Source organism: Mytilus edulis, chromosome 4, assembly GCF_963676685.1.
Source record: "Mytilus edulis chromosome 4, xbMytEdul2.2, whole genome shotgun sequence".
Taxonomy (NCBI): domain Eukaryota; kingdom Metazoa; phylum Mollusca; class Bivalvia; order Mytilida; family Mytilidae; genus Mytilus; species Mytilus edulis.
This window is the reverse complement of record NC_092347.1, coordinates 57,835,967-57,855,780: the sequence shown is the minus strand read 5'-3', so window position 1 is coordinate 57,855,780 and position 19,814 is coordinate 57,835,967. Positions and strand designations below refer to the sequence as shown.

The window sequence follows — 19,814 nt, the reverse complement described above, 5'->3', positions numbered from 1 at the left end:
CCTTCTTACAGTCTATCTTACCTTGACCTCAATTTCATTGTTCATTGGCCAAGATAGGGACAATATCTCAATGATTATCAGATATTAATTTGTGCACAGAATGATTGTTAGGTGTACATATTTGTCTGGCAGGTTTATTTGACCTTGAAAACATTTTTATGGATGATTTACTGATAATCTTAAAGTTTATGTGACACTTGAAGTAAAATCTTTTCAGTCTTTTGTCATTTTATTCGTTTTTGTGCGTTTATTATAATAATAATAATCCTTTTAACTAATTCTTAGATTCTTTCTTTTTGTTGTTCCATTGGTCTTATTGTTGTCTTTTGATTTTGCCACCGCATTTTTTTATCAGTTTCTCTTCAACTTGTGAGTATTAAATGTTTCCTTAGTATCTTTTGTATCTCTTTACAACACTGTCTCAGGTTAGGGGGAAGACTTAATACCCACAATAATGTTGGAACCTTATTCTCATCTACTTATCCTAAGCCAGGAACCTGTAGTCCAGTAATTGTTATTGGTTACTGTCAGCAATAATCTGTTTTCTTTTTGTTATTCTTTTTTTTCTATATCTTAAATCATTGAAAGTGCCTTCTGTTTTCTATTCTAAAACTCCATTTTGTTATCCCAGGGCTTTATGTAGCTTACTTTACAGTATGGCTTTTGCTCATTGTTGAATGTTGTGTGATGACCAGAAGCTGTTTACATCCTGGTCCTTCAGTCTTCTGATGATAGTTGTCTCAAAGACATTCACACCACATTGTCTTATTTTATAGTGCGTTTGGTTTGTCTTTTAATACCTTGACTATGTTGTGATAATTGAATTCATTGGAATGTTAGCATCTTTTTGATATGAATGTGACATGAATAAAACGAATCAAGAGTATTTTATTTTAATCAGCTGACATCAGCTTCTTCAGTGCAATCTACAAATATCATTCTAAAGAAACATTTAAGGAATGTAAAGCTAAAAATAGAATTCAAAATAATGGACATAGATATGAATTGTTAAAAATAAAACAAAATATTGCTGCAACTGTACATACAAGTATTGCAATATTGCACTCCAAATATTTACTTCATACAATATCTTGGTCTTTTGTAGTCATCTCCTAGTTTGAGATTGCTTTGACATCTATCTGGACATAAGATAAAATTAGGACTAGACATACAAAAAAGAAATTTTCTTATAAAATTCATGATGACCTAAGTTTTCAAATGTATTTTAAGTATGCTACAAAAATCTTACTTTTTTGGCAAAAAAACCCCCAACAAAACCATTTTTTTTATTAACTGTCTGGTAAGGTTCTAGAGGTTAGTTTCTGAAACATTTTGTAAACAGATCCAACACTTTTAAATTCCTCTTTACAGTCAGACTTTTTTTAAAAGCTTTCCCCAATTTTGGTATACTTGTACTCTTGCATTACATTTTTGCCATCTCTGTTGATAATAAAAATAAATAAGAAAATTTAGAATTATTTGATGATTAAATATAGAAACAATGTTGTCCAATGCCTGAATATTTCTTTTAATTACAAATTAAAAAATACATGATTTCTTATATAGAAATTATATAAAGAAAACACAGGAGATGAATAATCCTCACTCAGTAAATGGGAGACAACTCACGTGATGAAAAAAAGAAATAAAACAGCGGTTCTTTTAAAACTGGTTCTTATCAAACAATAAAGTTCAAAAACAGAAAAAAAAACCATACATGTAAGATATAATAATGCCATTGGATCACTAACCTACAAAAACAGCATAATAAAACAAAATGTTATCAAAATAAAATAAACATACACATTCATTTGTTTTTGGATCAATTAGATCAAAAATATACCTGTAAATTCAAATAATTTAAAGGTGTCAGTTTTTAGAGATGTGTGAATACTACCCCTACAGGAAAGTTATTGCAATTTATATTTTCCTGAAAAGTGCAATACATCTTCTCTTACTATCGTAGAGTTTTAAAATGAAAATATATGCATATATTTTCTTGTACAGGATATTTTTTAAATGAAAAATGAAAAAAAAAATTGCCATTGAGGTGTCAAAAAAGCTCAGCAAAAGATGATATAGAATTTAAACCACAATGATGTCAGGTTTTATATAAATAAAAAAACAAACTTATGCATACCAATAAGCAAAACCAATAGTGATTGAAAACACAACCCTTTGTACTAAAAAAGCACAAAAATAATAAGCACTTTAAAATTAAAACCCTGATCTGCTTGTATATTATTTAACATCTACCTCCAATGGAATTTATAGCCTGATTTTAACATCTACCTCCAATGGAATTTATAGCCTGATCTGCTTGTATATTATTTAACATCTACCTCCAATGGAATTTATAGCCTGATCTGCTTGTATATTATTTAACATCTACCTCCAATGGAATTTATAGCCTGATCTGCTTGTATATTATTTAACATCTACCTCCAATGGAATTTATAGCCTGATTTTAACATCTACCTCCAATGGAATTTATAGCCTGATCTGCTTGTATATTATTTAACATCTACCTCCAATGGAATTTATAGCCTGATCTGCTTGTATATTATTTAACATCTACCTCCAATGGAATTTATAGCCTGATCTGCTTGTATATTATTTAACATCTACCTCCAATGGAATTTATAGCCTGATCTGCTTGTATATTATTTAACATCTACCTCCAATGGAATTTATAGCCTGATCTGCTTGTATATTATTTAACATCTACCTCCAATGGAATTTATAGCCTGATCTGCTTGTATATTATTTAACATCTACCTCCAATGGAATTTATACCCTGATCTGCTTGTATATTACTTAACATCTACCTCCAATGGAATTTCAATAAGGTCACTTACATTTTTCTAAAGACAATTAATTTGTCTACATTTTTTTTGTCTTCTAACAGGTTTAATGAAGCTTTTTATATTCAAATTCAAAAATTGATAAAAGAAAAAAATTGGCTTTTTTATATTCTTAAACAATACACTGAGTAAAATACATTCCTTATTATCAAAATGCCTAACGGAAAATCTAAAATTGCTTTCATGATACAACTCATCATAATGAAGTTTCAAATTCATTCTTTTAAATAAAGACGAAGTGTCTTTATAAATAAATAATTAATTCATTTATAAATGATTTATTTATATGCTCATTGTTTAAATCTTTGAACATTCATAATTTTACTCCAAAAAATAACATAAAATATCATAGAATCTGTTTGATTGCAATCTCCCAATAAAATAGTCTTCAAGGCAGATCTCTAACTGTGGAGGATAAAAACAGTTGACACACATGTATAAACTTAATTTTGGCTACATGTACTAATTATTGCACTCTATTTGTTGATTTCTATTTATTTAAGATAGTTCTACCTATAACACAGGTTATTTAAGGCCAAATATTTCAATTTGAATTATCCAATTTTCTTGCAACATATATCAGGTCAATAATAATATGACCAGCAAAAACAAAGTCATAAAGTCTTCAAATTATTATACTAGTTCATACTTTACCTGATCAGGTTTAACCTCAAAACAAAACCTAACTTTTATTACATTTGAAATGAATTAATTCATTTGCAAGAAAACTGGTTTAAAAATGTATTGTTCTGTAATGTTTGTGACTTTTGTTCAAGGCCTCCAATAAATGAAATTGTATAAATAAAAAAAAAAAGAAAAAAAAAAAAAAGAAAATGCATTTGTTCAGTAATAACTGCTATATACATTAAAACATTTTATTTGTGACCTTTTTTTTGGGGGGTAATAAAATATGACGCTAATGCTAAGACTACATTAAATTGCACTGTTTGTCCTACTCATGAACTAAAACAAACTTAAAACTTATAGTAATAAAGTTGAGCTAACCCAAATAGTCCAGTTGTTATAGTGATTACTATGAGGGGCTACTATGATCTCTCCATTAACGAGAAACAGTAGTGGATAGAGGGTGCTGAATGTTTGGAGTTAAAGTTGAGCAGAAAATGTTTAACACTGTACAGTCCATTTTTTAAAAAGTATTTAAAGTTAAGTTGAAGCGAGAGATGATATATTTGAAAATTCACAGAATAAAACAAAGTGACTGAGCTAGCTTTTGAGAGAGAAAAGGCTAAATTTGGGGATTTGCAATTTGTTGTATAATAACTTTGAATTTTTTAAACATGTGCTTTTGACACTAAAATAAAGATACATGTAATTTATTTTAAGCTCATGTAAATACACATAAAATGCTAGTAATATTATTTTACTTTTAAACTTGATTCAAATATCTTATATGAGTGCTAAGAATTTTTCTATACCTTAAGAAGCAGTTTTGCAATAATTATTGCCATTTTTCTAACAGTATATAATACACATTGACTTTTATCTAGCACAATTAAAGTATTTTTAAAAGTACATAAAAACACGTTCTACTGTGCTAAAATTATTTTAAAATAAAATCCCATCTAAAAATATTTAAGTTGCAAGTGATAATTTATATATATAGCTAGAAAAATCCTACTGTTTGGAATTTGGGTCAAACACGATAAAGGTATTTCAGGTTTACTGGTACTTGCTTCACATTAGGAATTAACATATTTTTCAATAACCATGGTACACAAGACAGAACTAGACATTTAAAACTGTCACTAATATATTGACTAATACTATCTTTGTTTCATTTAACAATTCATTTTCATAATTGACATAATTAAATTACTTTCATAAATATATTTTTGCCATGTATAAAACCATGAAATATCAAATATTCCAGAAAAAAGATAAAATTGACAACCACAAATATTAATATCACAAATGACATTGAAACATAATAATCTCTTTTAAATAAATTGCATGGGAAGAGCATCCTAATCATCTACACACATGTTAAATTCTGAGCATATAGAGGTTAAAAAGGACAAAAATTGCTTCTATAAAAATATAACTTGAGTGTAACATTTCCTATCTCCAAGTTTCTGTCTCATTTCCTGTTCCAAAGATTCAGCAATTCGTTGTGTTTTAGTACTATTAGTAGCGGGAAATATAATTTTGGGGATTTTAGATGTCTGAGTAGGTTCATTGTCATGACTAGAGACTTCAATTGGATTGTTCATATTAGACAAATTCTTAGAATCATCTTCCTGAGATTTCCCTAAAACATGAGACATACTTCCTCCATCTTCATCATCAAAATTTTCAGAGGACTCTGATGTATCAGGTGCATCTGAAGTAAAGTATTGCAGATTTGATTCTGCATTTTCATTGAAATTATCTCCCTTTAATTTGGTCTCACTTTGTGAAACATTTTCTGAAACTTTAAATTTGAGAGTAACATTTTCAGTTGAATCAGTTCTGTTAAGCTGATCTCCCCCTGCTTGTTTTTCTTGTTTGTAAAATACACTAGAATCATCCATCGTGGTTCTGTCATCGGGAGCATTCCTTCCAAGCCTTATTCCTGGTATATTTAATTTGGTTATATTCTTTAAGCCTGTGTTGATATTTTTCTTTAAATCAGACATGATATTTCTCCTGGTTCTTGAGGGACTTTCTGAGGGCGAGCTTGGCTCTACAGGACTTGGAGTGAGACTTGATCGAGGTGACTTTCTGGACGATTGCTTCATCTGTGCCAAATCAGGTGCTGATACATCTCTTGGTATATGTATCCCTGACAATGAGTTCTCTTGTTGTTGCTGGTGTATATATTGAACATCTATATGTGGTTTTGTTTTCTTTCTAAAAATTAAACAGAAAACCAAATTGACTGATTCCTATATGTTGAATTTGTAAAATGTATAGCTAGAAACTTAGTATTTGTTTTTAATATTGTAAATGATAACACTGTGACAAGAGCTGCACATTTGCATGCATTGCATTTGTAATTCTTAAACGTTTCTAATTCTGAATTAGAATAGTAACAGATAATCAAATGACAGCTAAATTGACTTTGACTTTTTACTGTGTTTGTAATAAAATGAGCAACATGACAGTAGCCACATGTGGAGCAGGATCTGCTTACCCTTCTGGAGCACCTGAGATCACCCCCATGTATTGGTGGGGTTTGTGTTGCTTAGTCCTTAGTTTTCTATGTTGTGTCTAGTGTACTATTATTTGTCTGTTTGTCTTTTTATTTTTTAGCCATGGCGTTGTCACTTTATTTTCTATCTATGAGTTTGACTGTCTCTCTGGCATCTTTCGCCTCTCTTTGATGTAAGACATCAAATCAATTAAAGTGTTGAAAAAAAAACGTCTAATTGGAATGCTTTTATCATTTTTCTGTAGCATCATGTCAAATGTATAAATACATGTACACATTTAATGATAATGTCACTATCAGCACAACTGTGTAACAAAGTTGATTTTAAATTGTTTATAAATGTCTTATTATAATAATCCAGGTGCAGGATTTCAATATTTATGACAAAAACTTATACCTATCTAATTTAGGAACATCTATAAGTGGTAATTTAAGTGACAGTATTTCTTCTGTTGCAGCTGCAAAGCCTTGATATATGGCACCAAGAGATTCTGAAATAAATGTAATATAGAATATATCTTATTTCTAATTCATTATAATTAATACGCTTACTTTTAAATTCATTTGGTGGATTATGTTTTGAAATAATAGTATTTAGCAATGAATGGGAGATAACTCTAATTGATAAAGTAACATACAAATTATATTATACCATATGACTGAATTGTAAATGTCATGCTTGTAAATTACTCAGTACTTTTGATGATTTTTTTCCTTAGACTTAAATCATACTTTATTATCATAAAACAATTATGACATCTTGCGGAAATTTTAAATTACACCATCTTCAGTGTTTCAAGTTTGATATTTTACAGAATGAATTTTACCTTTAGCTTCCTCTTTATTTTTTACAGCAATTACAATATTGTTAAACAATCTTGTACTAGGAGTACGAAAGGTATGGAAAAATCCCTCATCTGTATAATGATGGTAATAAAGTCGTAAACATACAAACTTTGATTTGAAGATAGCTGGCTCAGCACCTAAAAAAAACAAGTGATATCACAAGAAACTCTTTTTCTAGTCAATGACTCAATATGGTCTGTAAAATGAAAATAAAACTTTTTAAATATGGTGTATTAGAAGGGCCTTTCTGGATTTACCTTCATCAGGAAAGCTCAAAAATCCCAATATTTGAAAGATATTAGAAATTCCTGACAACTTGAGGACCTATGTGTCATTTCAAATGAGTCTTCATTTAAATGAAATAATTTGTGTGATTTAATATCATGACATGTATTATGAAAGTTTTTACAAATTGAGAATATTATTTGATTGGTAATGAAATTTCTAAACTTAGATTTAATACAAAGATGAGAAAACTCAGATAATTCATATCTTCAAAGGAAGGTACAGAATTTTTTCTATTTTCTGTTGGTGCAAGAAAATATAGCATTTTTTTTTTCTTTTTTAACTTTCTATAATCAATTTATATAATGAACTCTCCTCTCATATTTTATTTCAAAATTTTGTCATTTAGTTTTCTCTCAATTCACATAAAAATGCTTATCCCACTGTATAATTCTGACCAAATGTGTCAAATTTTCATAACCGTGGTCATTTTTTTTGTTTTTTGAACATACAATATAAATTATATTTTGGAAAACAAAATTTTCTTCTCTTTATTTATACCTTGTACTCCAATGCTTCATAACTTTCATTTATGCTACCTTACTTAAAGTACAGTAAATTCAGAAATTATTGCATGCATTTATTATTGCGATTTTGTCATTTTAAACTAAAATCCTGTTTAATTCATATATAAAATTTCAAATTAAATTATTCGGATTATAACCCTACCGCAATAATTTCTGAATTTACAGTAGTTTCTTTAAAATTTCATTCTTTTTAGATGTATTTCTATGTTTCTAAAATTACATTAACTTACCAATTTCTATTTGTTCTATATCCTCCAGAAATATTCGTTGATAACAAGTTATACCCTCTTCTTCATCGTCATACCTTTAATAAATATAAAATTCAATGAAAAACATTATCTTATCATATACCGTATAGCGGGTTATTTAGGGTGTAAAATTTTTTTGATTTTCATTCAATAAGGTATACGAAATATTTTGGCTGTTATCTTTTTTGAAGATTCAAAACTTTTCTCAAAACTTTTGCATGTACACTTTTAATATGGCGGAATTTATTTTTGTGATTTTGTAATATCTGCTAAAATAAGCGAAAAATGTACATTCCGTGAAAATAACCTGCTGTACAGTTTATATACCGGTACAGTATATGTTCTCATTATGTAATGCAAGAAGAAATTCTGAGGGGGGCAGGACCTTTTTCAGGATGTCGGAATCAGGTGTCCGAGGGGTCCTAATCGCGAATCCTGGGCTTAAAAACATGAAATCCTGAGGTCCCAAATTTACAAAAAATTGAATCCAGACATCCCAAAATTCGAAAAAAGAAATCTCAGATCCCGAAACAGTCAATCCCCAAATCCCGGGCTTAAAAACACCTTATCCTGACATCCTAAAAAAAGGTCCTGTCCCCCTCTTTCCTCTTTCCTTAATAAGCTATACATGTAATATCAACTTTTGTTAGCATGTATTGTTTTGCTGTTGTTCCATAGAAGTTTACCTCCATCTCTCCAACCCCGGCAATGCTTTTTGTATTGTAAGAAAACATAGTTAACTGATCAATTGAACGATTGATGTCTGATTTATGTCCAGCTACAACCACTACATGAATTACGCTAGGTCATACTAGACCCAACCAATAAGCCAAATAAATTTTCAGGTGCTATTTAACAATGTAACATTTCAAAGAAACATATGTCCTCATAACAAAACCCTCAATCTTTGCTCTATTCATTTAAGCTGAAAAGGCAGCAAACAGTGTTACTATATCATAATCCTGAATGCTCTAAAGCCAAATCTTGAAATCCAGTGACAAATACTGCATAATCCCAACATCCTTCGGGGACTCCTTCCACTTCTTCACTCTGAAAGTATGTCTTATTCACAGAATTAACAGTCCCCCAAATAATCTTTATTTCCAAATTGATAAATATCACTATTGATAATCTTTTCTTAAAATAATAATACTCTACCATGCCACATATACTGCTCTCTGGCTTAATAACAAGATTATGTCCATTTCCTGTCTGTCTGGGTCTCCAGTCCTAAAATAGATACATGTAACTTGAATAATACTAATTTTTAATTTCATCAAATAACCATACATAACAACTATGAAAGTGAAAAATTCTAGCCATGAACAGGAATATATAGAGAATAATACATGGCAAAATCCGTATCATATGTCGTATCATCCCGAGACATCAATATCAGCCCAAGGGCCTTTAGGCCCGAGGGATGATATTAGTCGAGGTTGATACGGCATGTGATACGGATTTTGCCATGTATTATACACTTTATCATATATTTCAACAGAAGAGTATTATATTATATGAACTGTTTTCTGATCCATAGCACTGGGTTACCTTCAGATCTACTTTTGTCTTGTTTCAAAGGCCTTAAAAGAACTGCTCAATTACTTATTCGAAGCACCTGGGTTACCTTACAATTTGCGTGCTGTTGTTTTAAAAATATTTTGTTTATTATTGTATTAATTTGTGTGTTTTGTATTTTTCATAGTTGCATTTAGTGTGCCAAAAAATATGAAAACTTGACGTTCGTGACGTCACATACAATATGAAAAATCGACGTTCGTGACGTCACATACCAAATAATGACGTCATTCAAAAAAATTACCTATTTTGAGGAAAAATTTTCTTAAGCAAAAAAAACAAACCAAAACTGACTTTATGTAAAAAAAAAAAAAAAAAAAAAAGTAGGGGTGTGATAAAGGGTAGGGGTGTGATAAAGGGTAGGGTGTGATAAAGGGTATGCGATAAAGGGTAGGGTGTGATAAAGGGTATGCGATAAAGGGTGCGCATCAAAGTTGCGCGATATGGATTAAACAGCAGGCTATTTATCACATATGCAAAACTACTGTATTTACTACTAAACATATGATAAATATATATATATATAACTCGTCTAAACATCAACCCAACAATGTTAGATCTGTAAATTTGCTTTCGCAAATTTTTGGTTCTTCCCTCACCGGTATTCGAACCCATGCTACTGTATATATATAGGTTTATTTCAGTTTAAAAGAACCTGTTCTTTCATTAATTTTGCACATGTTCAAGGCTAAGGTTAACATTTAACTGCATATATGTGTAAAATGCATTAGACTAAGTAAAATAATGATATTCTTTGTGAAGATAAAAAAAAAGTATGATCATGGTATCAATAATTCAAGATTTTTCTTGGAATACCAATTTTGAGGATTTAAAGGCTTCTTTGCAGACTTCAGCAAAATGAAAAAACTATCCAAGAAAATGCAAGTTTAACTCTATCCACTAAAATTGGTACCTAAGAAAACAAATTAGTTATCCCCCCTTGCTTAGTACTTTATAAAGATCCTTCCATTTACATGTATATGTGCAAAGCATGAAAGCAAAAACAGATTTACCAATACTTGTAACTAAATGTTAAGCTACATTATCTAGTGTTATAGCAACTGAAATATCACTCCTTTCATTGCATGAATAATAACCCTAAATATCTTACACAGGGTCAGCATCTATCAAGCTCCATCCACCGAGACATTCCTCAGGTTCTACGATTAACATTTTCTTACAATCTTCTACCAATAACTTCAAGTTCTCCTCTCTTTCTACAAGATCTGTGGTGTCCTCTTCTATTTTAGTTGTACCGGTCAAGAGATCCTCAGCCACTGGCTGCCCTAAAGTAAGGTCAATGGCAGCCTGTCTGTAATTGTCCTTAAATCTCAGATAATACCTGGTTTCCCAAAAAAATGGTGAAATTAAAAAAATACATCAATAATGAAAAGTGTTGGAACTTGAATATCTCCCTCGCAAAAAAAGTATTTCTTTTTTAAAATGACAAATAATATCCAGGTGATCTATGAGTTTAAGGTCTTAGGGTCAAGTAAGGTCTGGCATGTCATGTTCACTAATAGTTGCCTTACCTAATCAAGACAACTTAAAATATCTTTACTTTGATTCATTATTATTTGTTGGATACAAATTTTCCTGGAATTTGTGGGTATATATTCAGCAAATTAGACATTTTCTATAGGTTTCGTATTCAGAGAATGTCAAAACCAAGAAACAAATATCAACTTTAGAACTTTATATCTTTACTGTATTCAAACATCTATTGCTATTTGTACTGGACATCAAAAATGTTGCCATAAAATTTTGACAACACAAAAAAGTTATTGACGCCACAAACAAATAGGAATATGCAATGAAACATTGAAAAAAGGTCAGAATTAAGCGTCAGATGTAAGACTGGTATGGAATTTATTCCAAACCAGGGGCCTAGCATACTAGTGGGTCTTAATGCTTCATTTCAGTGGTCAACACTGTCAACACTGAGGTGAGTTTGAACCCTGCCTTTGACATATATTGGGATTGATAGTTTTCCTGTCGTAGATTAGTGTCCTTGTCAGAGCACTATAGCTTCCTCCAGTAATACAAACTGGTCACCATGGTATATAGCTAAGAGTACTGGAAGTGAAATTACCCTCAATCAATCTTAACTTAAAAATAATTGTGTAATTATTCCAATGTTTGAGAAACTAGATAGAAACTTCCAAAAGCATGAAAGATTCTGCTTTGATTCAGCTATATATCAATTTAGATTCCTACATCTATCTTCACTGTATTCAGTGTTAGATTCCTAAACCATAGTCTTAGGTAACCCATTTGTAAAACCAATAGAGTTTATGACTGTATACCTGTTTGCTGAGTTAACCCCGTCCTTCATCATCCCTGATAACTTTCTCTCTCCAGTTCTGGTATAATCACCCTGTAATACATACATTTTCTAGTCATTATTTTGTATAGAAAATAGGGTGTCATCCATTGTAAAAACAATTAGGGAAAATATCTTGAGCACAAAAAGTATTTTCTCTATTAACTTAAAAAAGAAACCTGCTCTATCCTCTGCATATGTAGTTTACTATCGAAATTTATGCCGACAACAAATTTTGAATTATGATACAGACAACTTTGATGTGTAAATGGATGAATCCTTAATGTCCAGTGGCAAATATTATCTTCATATTCAAAATGTGATAGTGAATATATGCTACTTTGTACCAGACTGACAAATGAACTAGATTTTCAATGTTCTAGCTCTTAAGGTAACAATTGGGGACATATTATATTGACTTAAATCCAAGTGCCAGTCTTTGCTCTTACTCATTAATTCTGCCAGCTTGGCGGAGATGCAACAGCCAATAAGACACCAGCCAAAAAACATTTACAACCAAAAGACATTTGGAGAGCATAACAAACAATCTTCAATAATAGACAGGTGTCTATACAAGAAGTCAGCTCTTCTGTGCTGACATGAATTATCATTGATATGGTCATATTTATAAATTAATTGTTTACACAACTTTTAAATTTTTGAAATACTAAGGCTTTTCTTCCTCAGGAATAGATTACCTTAGCTGTAATTGGCAAAACTTTTCATAAATCTGGTCCTAAATGCTCTTCAACTTTGTACTTCGTTTGGCCTTTTTAACTTTTTTGGATTCGAGCTTCACTGATGATGTTTTGTAGACAAAACACGCGTCTGGCATAAATGCAGAATTTAATCCTGGTATATAATCTATGATGAGTTTATATACACTATGACATGCTAAAAATATTGAAATTATCCTAAGTCTAAAAAAAATGTTGTTTTTTTTGCTGTAGAAGTTTATTTTACCTTTAAAGCAGCAGTGCCAGCATATTGCCTGCTGATTGTATCTCCATTGTTGGCCCATAGCTGTTGAAATATCCTCTTACAACTGTGTGGCAGGTTTTCTTCTGGAGGTAACAAGCCAAGTTTCCGACACTACAAAATATAACAAAAACATTACTTTTTATTTTGAAAATTACATTTGTTTTTAGAAATCAAGCTTCTGTAATACCAAAAAGAAATTCAGTAGACTCATGTTTTGGAGATTTATTCAAACCATATTAATGGCATAAAGATGTAACTGAATTTTTTAAATAAATTTTTCATATATTTCAACATAAGGGACATTTATTTAAAAATGTACCTGCATAATGTTTGATAATACCAATTTTTGCTGCAGAGCTACCTTTAAATTGTTTTAATATCAGTGGCAATTAAAACATAAATCTGTCAATATATTTTTGTTTTAAAAATCTTTTTGTAAAAAAAATCAAGTTAATAAATTAGATCCAGTAGGTATGACAGGCCTACTAAAAAATATTTAAAAAAAAAAACCATAACAACAATAATCAGACAGCTAGTATCATATGTTATTTTTAAAACCTGTGTTTCCATGACGATCCGAGCTATGGCAGTCTGCACTACATTGGTTCTATCTAAACAGTCCACACAGTTAATTCTGAATACACCATTCTGTTCACATATCACACCCTTCCTGTCTACCCTGTAATATATAAATTAAATCACATATCACACCCTCCCTGTCTACCCTGTAGTATATAAATTAAATCACATATCACATCCTTCCTGTCTACCCTGTAATATATAAATAAAATCACATATCACACCCTTCCTGTCTACCCTGTAATATATAAATTAAATCACATATCACATCCTTCCTGTCTACCTTGTAATATATAAATTAAATCACATATCACATCCTTCCTGTCTACCCTGTAATATATAAATTAAATCACATATCACATCCTTCCTGTCTACCCTGTATCTACCCTGTAATATATATTAAATCACATATCACATCCTTCCTGTCTACCGTGCAATATATAAATTAAATGACCTATCACACCCTTCCTGTCTACCCTGTAATATATAAATAACACCAAAGACTGTCAAATACTGTCAAATTCATTGAAAAGTATTTTCATTCTTTTGGCATTTGAAAAAAAAAATGAGGAATGTGTCCATGGGACACAGATGATGCCCCGCTTGCGTATCATATAAAGTTATCAAGGGACATAACTGAAGAATGGTTAAAGTGAAGCTATCCAAATTTGTACTTGATCTGAGTTTTGTGGTAATAACAATTGTGAATAAGTCTCATTACATTTGTTTTGCGGCAAACTAAAGTTAGAGAACGGAAACGAAATATTTAGTAATTTTTCCATTTCTAAAGGGGCATAACTATAAAACTGACAAACCTAAAATTCAAACTTGATCTGTATTTTGTGGTAATAAGCATCATATATAAGTTTTATAGCATTTGATTGACGCAAACTAAAGTTAGAGAACGGAAACTTTTTCTGATTGTAAAGGGGCATAACTCTAGAACGGTCAAAGTGACACCCCCCCCAAATTCAAATTTGATCTGTATTTTGTGGTAGTTAGCAATGTGTATAAGTTTCATATTATTAAGTTGAGGCTGGAGAAAGGAAATGAAAAAATAAGCAATTTGTCCAATTGAAAAGGGGCATAACTCTAGAACAGTTAAAGTGACGCCACCAAAATTTGATCTGTATTTTGTGGTAATATTAAGCATTGTGTATAAATTTCATACCATTTGGTTGATGCAAATTAAAGTAAGAGAACAGAACCAACTTAGGGACATACGAACAGACAGACAGATGTACTGAAGAACAAGGGTAAAACTTAATGCCCCCTCCGTAACAGCGGGGGCATAATAAAAAAACTTCTATGGTGGCATATGTGACAACATATATTTTTGTCAATAACTTTTAATACATTATTTCTTTGCACACATTTTCTTTCTCTTTTTCTAGATCATTACAATTTTAGGAATAAACCTATTGGGGTTATTGTCAATTTGTTCTTGTCCTGAATATGTATGAAATATTTGCCACTGAATAATAATCAATCAATATTTTTGTATATGTTCTCACATTGTTTCCATAGCTTGGCTACACTCTATATCAATAGTGCTGATTTTGCATTTTTCTTTTAGGAGTTTTTTTATAGAACTTTAGATTCCTATATGTCATCAACACTGAGGAAATTCAATTTCTTTGCTAATCTAAATAACTTTTTTTGTCTCTGAAGAATTTACAGATGTCAAATGCAAGAGATAAAAACAAAGAATTCATTTTTCATTTATCTGTAAGAATGCCTATAGCAAGACAGAATATAATAGAAACTGTGCAGCTGTTATAGTATTAACTAACATTAATTGTTCTGGACGCTGTTCATTTTTTTCACGTCTGATTTTCTTTTCTCTGATAAAAATTCATTTATTTTTTTCTTTACAGACTGGTCTCTTGTGGAGAGTTCTCATTGGCAATCATACCACAACTTTTCATTCTTATACTGACACATATAATGTACTAGAGCTTGCTAAATTGACTATCTTCTTTGGTCACAGTTCTTATAAATTTTTTTCAGTATTATAAGTTATACATAAATTCTTTTAAAAGGGAGATAACTAATGGTTATATAAAATTGTATCTTACCATGTATATTTCATGTTTTTGATAATGTCTTTTATTCCATCAGTCAGGATAGAAACATTTTCAAACTTCATACCACGACTGCAATGTAACATAATACATTCATTGTCAATACATTAAAGCATGCTGTACTATTTTTAATAGAATCATTTCCAAAACAGTGTGGCTGTGGCCTTTGATTGACAACCGAAAGAATCCCATTGACGGGGACAGATAAGGTGACCATTTGTCTGTAAGGACAACTGCTCACTAGTACTTATTATAGAATTTAAACCATGGGGTCATCAAAGGTTCTTAACACCTTCAATAATAAAATAACTTGAAAAATTAATCAGGAATAACCTTTATGTTTTGATTTATATTATTAATATAGATCAAAACATCGTGTTATTCCTGATTATTTTTTTGAATTACTTTATTTAGGTGTTGAATATACTTATGTGTAGTTGGACATACTTAAAATAGTTTTGGTTGGTGTTTAATTTTGGTCTCTAGTGGAGAGTTGTCTCATTGGCAATCATACCACATCTTCCTTTTTTTATAGTCTTACAAGAAAACATTGTATTGCATTTGAAGATTTACAGACATCAATTGGTGCTTTTATGGTTTCAAATAGAGAATATTGGCTCTGCTAACATGTTTCAGAATTTACAATATTTCCAACCATGAAATAAACTAGAGGCTTATCATTTTTTGGTAAAAAAATATCATTATGGGCATTAAATATATTTAGAGTTAATTGATTATTTCTGTCATGTTGTCATATTTATAAATCTTTTCCTGATCTTTTTTGCTTTTTAAAGTTTCTATCTATATTTGTATCTATTACACATATCAAGTTAATAGGTAAAACTCCTAAAAATAGTTAAAACGTCTTTAAAGGGGAATAGCTCCATTAATGAGTCGACTAAAGATTTCAGCTGGCTTTATTTGTTTATCTTGTCTTGCTGATATATTTTGCTATATAAAGTTTTGATCTATCTATTATATTTTTGAAAATAAAAGTAAAAAATGCAAAAAATGGGATTCCTTTTTTTACAATTTCTGTCAGGTTGACTTATTTGTAGATCTTAACTTTGTAGTAAGAATTCAGTAAAAAGTCTATAAAAGTACATGTCTAAAGAGATGTATATCTTAATGTACTTTAATCATAAAAAGCGGGAAGTGTTCAGAGATCATTTATCAAATAAAAACATTTTTTATGATTTTTGGTGATTAAACCTTTTTCCTAAGGTCATTAATTTAAGGACCACAAGTCAAAGCTTATTTGACCAAAGGAAGTCACATGGTATTCAATTGTCTGACAAGTTAACTTAAGTTAATTTATCATGTAAAACAGGTGTCTATATAATATTTTATTGCAAGGTATTTATCATTTCACTTTCAAGGTGACCTTAAAATATGTCTTTCGGTGACATATATTTATATACATTTATACTACTACACTGAATTTTATGTTGTGTAATTATGTTACAATTACTGTAATATACTATTACGTACTTTACAATATTTGTTTCTTATCAACTTCACTATTTGACATTGACTTAAATATATATTTTTTAATCTGCTGGTATCGATGAAAAGCATTTGTGTTGTAAATGTTAATGGATTTTTATTGGAGTTACTTTTGCCACTGTTTCAGGACTTTTTTTAAAAGACCTTAAATTGCCTTTGTATTTAAAAAAAAAATATTTGAGCAATCTGTTTAAAAGGTTAGCAGTTCAAATCTAAAGCATTCAGAGCACTGTTTTCCTTGTTCATATCGTCCAACATTGTTCTGCTGTTAAAGGGTCAATTAATTTCTGATTGCTTTGTAGAATTTTAAAAGGAAAAAAAAATCGAAACTTTGTTCTGCATGTGCATTTATTTGTAGTTTTTACAATGTAACTGTAATTTCATTTTCAGATTTCATGCACCATATTTTACACTATTTGTGGTCTGGATGTTTTGAGTTGTTTCCTAATAAATTGTTTATTATTCTAATAGTCAGATTTTCACTTTCACAATTCTTTGTTTTCTTTCCCTCTACCAGAATATCTAGCTGAGAGAAACAATAAGGTTATCTACATACCAATACTCGTGAAAATCGAATGAGATATATGTAATATCTCGTGAATTGTACTCAAGAACGTTAGACAAAAAAGCATCACTGATAGCTTTCTCCTTTCCTGACAGTTCAGCTAAGTTGATGGCAACAAAAGAATTGTATAGATAAAGTTGTTCTTCTATATGTTTTGTAAAAGCTTCATAGTTTTCCTTGGATCCTGAAAGAATAAAAAAATGTTATTCATAACATAGGTGTAAATCAATTATATATATCATGAAACTACACCAGTTCAGAATACTGTAAATTCAGGTATTTCTGAATGCATTTATCATTGCGATATTGAACAATCAGGCCACAAATGTAAGATTAATTATTGCATTTTCAGCAAAGGCAGCATCTCAATAATGCTGTCAAAATCTTAATTTTTTTAGGCAATTTTGGCAATAATAAAAACATCCAAAAAATGTAAAAATCTACAGTTACCTTTTATTTATGAATTTCTTGCACTTTCCAATGAAATGCATAATAGACATTTATAAGCAGGGGTTTCTACTTCTAAGAATGAAATGTGGCATGGGGTGCAAATGTTTAGGAGTCAGATGCTCAACAAAGTATAAATATTCTATATACTTCCTGCAGACAGCTTATTCAGGAAATTCAATATGAAAGAAAAATACAACTTTTCCTAAATCCACAAAAATTGATACCCAGAAAAAAATAAAAGAATCCATAGTATATATGTCATACAGTTGAAAAAATAAATAAATTTTTTTAAAACTCAATCATTTTAAATGAATTGTCTGTTTTTCTATATGATGCCTTTATATAACATAAGGCATAATTAACAACTCTGTAAACTTTTCAAATAAAATAAAAATTAGCTTGAGACCCTCCCTGCTTCATTTATTGTTTTTTTCTGACACTGCCTTGGTCACTATTTGTGAGAGTTATCTCCCATTGTGTTACACTGACTATAGCAGAACAATACCAAGTTGTTGTTTTTTTCAGTCACTCAATAACTTTAATAACTTTTTTTAGAGCAACCTTTTTTTTCTTGAAATTTCAGACAATTACAGTATCATAAATATTGATAATTCAAATTCATTATTTTTTGGGGGGAATATTTTTACATGTATTAAAAATTTTATTCTAAGGGTGGTACATTTAATAATACCATTTTAAAGTTGGATACATTTGTGTTAAGCCTCAGAGTGTTAAGCAAAACATAATATTTATGTATTGAGTAAAACAATACATGTTTACAAATTCTACAGTTAAAAAATGTTTAATACCAAGGTCTGCACAGTTCATTTACATTTAAAAACTGCATTTAACATAACACACATGTAATAAGATTATATGATTACAAAAACTTAACAATAAGGCCATACAAAGTTATAATCTCTGATTGACATTTTTCTGTGTTTTTTTTCTAAAATAACTTCAGATCTTTTATCTTGTAAGACAAATTGTTTAACAACAGTCTTTTTGGGGCCCTTTGTAGCTAGCTGGCTGTTTGGTCTGAGCCAAGGATCTGTGTTGACAGCCATACTTTGATATATAATGGTTTACTTTTTACAAATTGTGACTTGCATGGAGAGTTGTCTGATCATTAGCACACATACCACATCTTCTTATCTATATAAATTTTGTAATACATGAAACAATTTTTATACCACATAATTTAATTGAATATCTTTTCCTAATTTTTCTAACAAATTGGGAGTATGAGTATTCTCCTGATGAATTCAATGACCTTTACATTTATAAGGGTTTGTCATAATCAATTAAGATCCTATATACAGGTTTATTATTGTCTGCAACTAATATCATAGTTTTTTTAAATTATAATTGATATAATTCTGTACGGTAAGGACAAAACAATAAGCATGTGTTAAAGCCAGATGATTCCACCATGAATATCCTTTCTCAGATTTGTAATTAAGGAATTGACCAGAGTGAAAAAATAAAAGTTTCTAAATTTACTTCAGCTCAAAAGTTGAAAATATAATACTTAAATTAAATTATAAATAAACCAAATATATTCAGTATTTTCATCATCCATGAATATATCATTTAATCCCACAGGTTCTCTACTTATTGTGCTATAATAAATTTTAAAAAAATGGGGGGGGGGGTTGCAAAAAGGAGTCTATCATGGAAATTTAGAAAAAAAATCAATATCATAGATGCATGAAAAACAAAGCATAAAACCAAGGATACAATTCTTGATATAACAAGACATATAGGAACAAGGATATACTCTTATATATACATAAACAGGGTGTAAATGTTACAAAATATCTGTAC

General features: G+C 30.0%; 1 protein-coding gene across 1 annotated transcript in view; it reads right to left on the bottom strand.

The window, feature by feature from the left end:
- Positions 1-877: 877 nt before the first annotated feature.
- LOC139520050 (phosphatidylinositide phosphatase SAC2-like) overlaps positions 878-19,814 on the bottom strand; it is a 253,355-nt gene continuing 234,418 nt past the window's right edge. Inside the window, exons 10-21 of the mRNA XM_071312470.1 lie at positions 17,529-17,721; positions 15,461-15,538; positions 13,362-13,482; positions 12,786-12,914; positions 11,806-11,876; positions 10,611-10,841; positions 9,080-9,151; positions 7,904-7,977; positions 6,843-6,998; positions 6,413-6,506; positions 2,579-5,714; positions 878-2,256 (exon numbers count right to left, since the gene is read on the bottom strand). Of these exons, the coding sequence (XP_071168571.1) occupies positions 4,913-5,714; positions 6,413-6,506; positions 6,843-6,998; positions 7,904-7,977; positions 9,080-9,151; positions 10,611-10,841; positions 11,806-11,876; positions 12,786-12,914; positions 13,362-13,482; positions 15,461-15,538; positions 17,529-17,721 (2,021 nt within the window). The 3' untranslated portion in view covers positions 878-2,256; positions 2,579-4,912. The remainder of the gene's footprint in view (positions 2,257-2,578; positions 5,715-6,412; positions 6,507-6,842; positions 6,999-7,903; positions 7,978-9,079; positions 9,152-10,610; positions 10,842-11,805; positions 11,877-12,785; positions 12,915-13,361; positions 13,483-15,460; positions 15,539-17,528; positions 17,722-19,814) is intronic.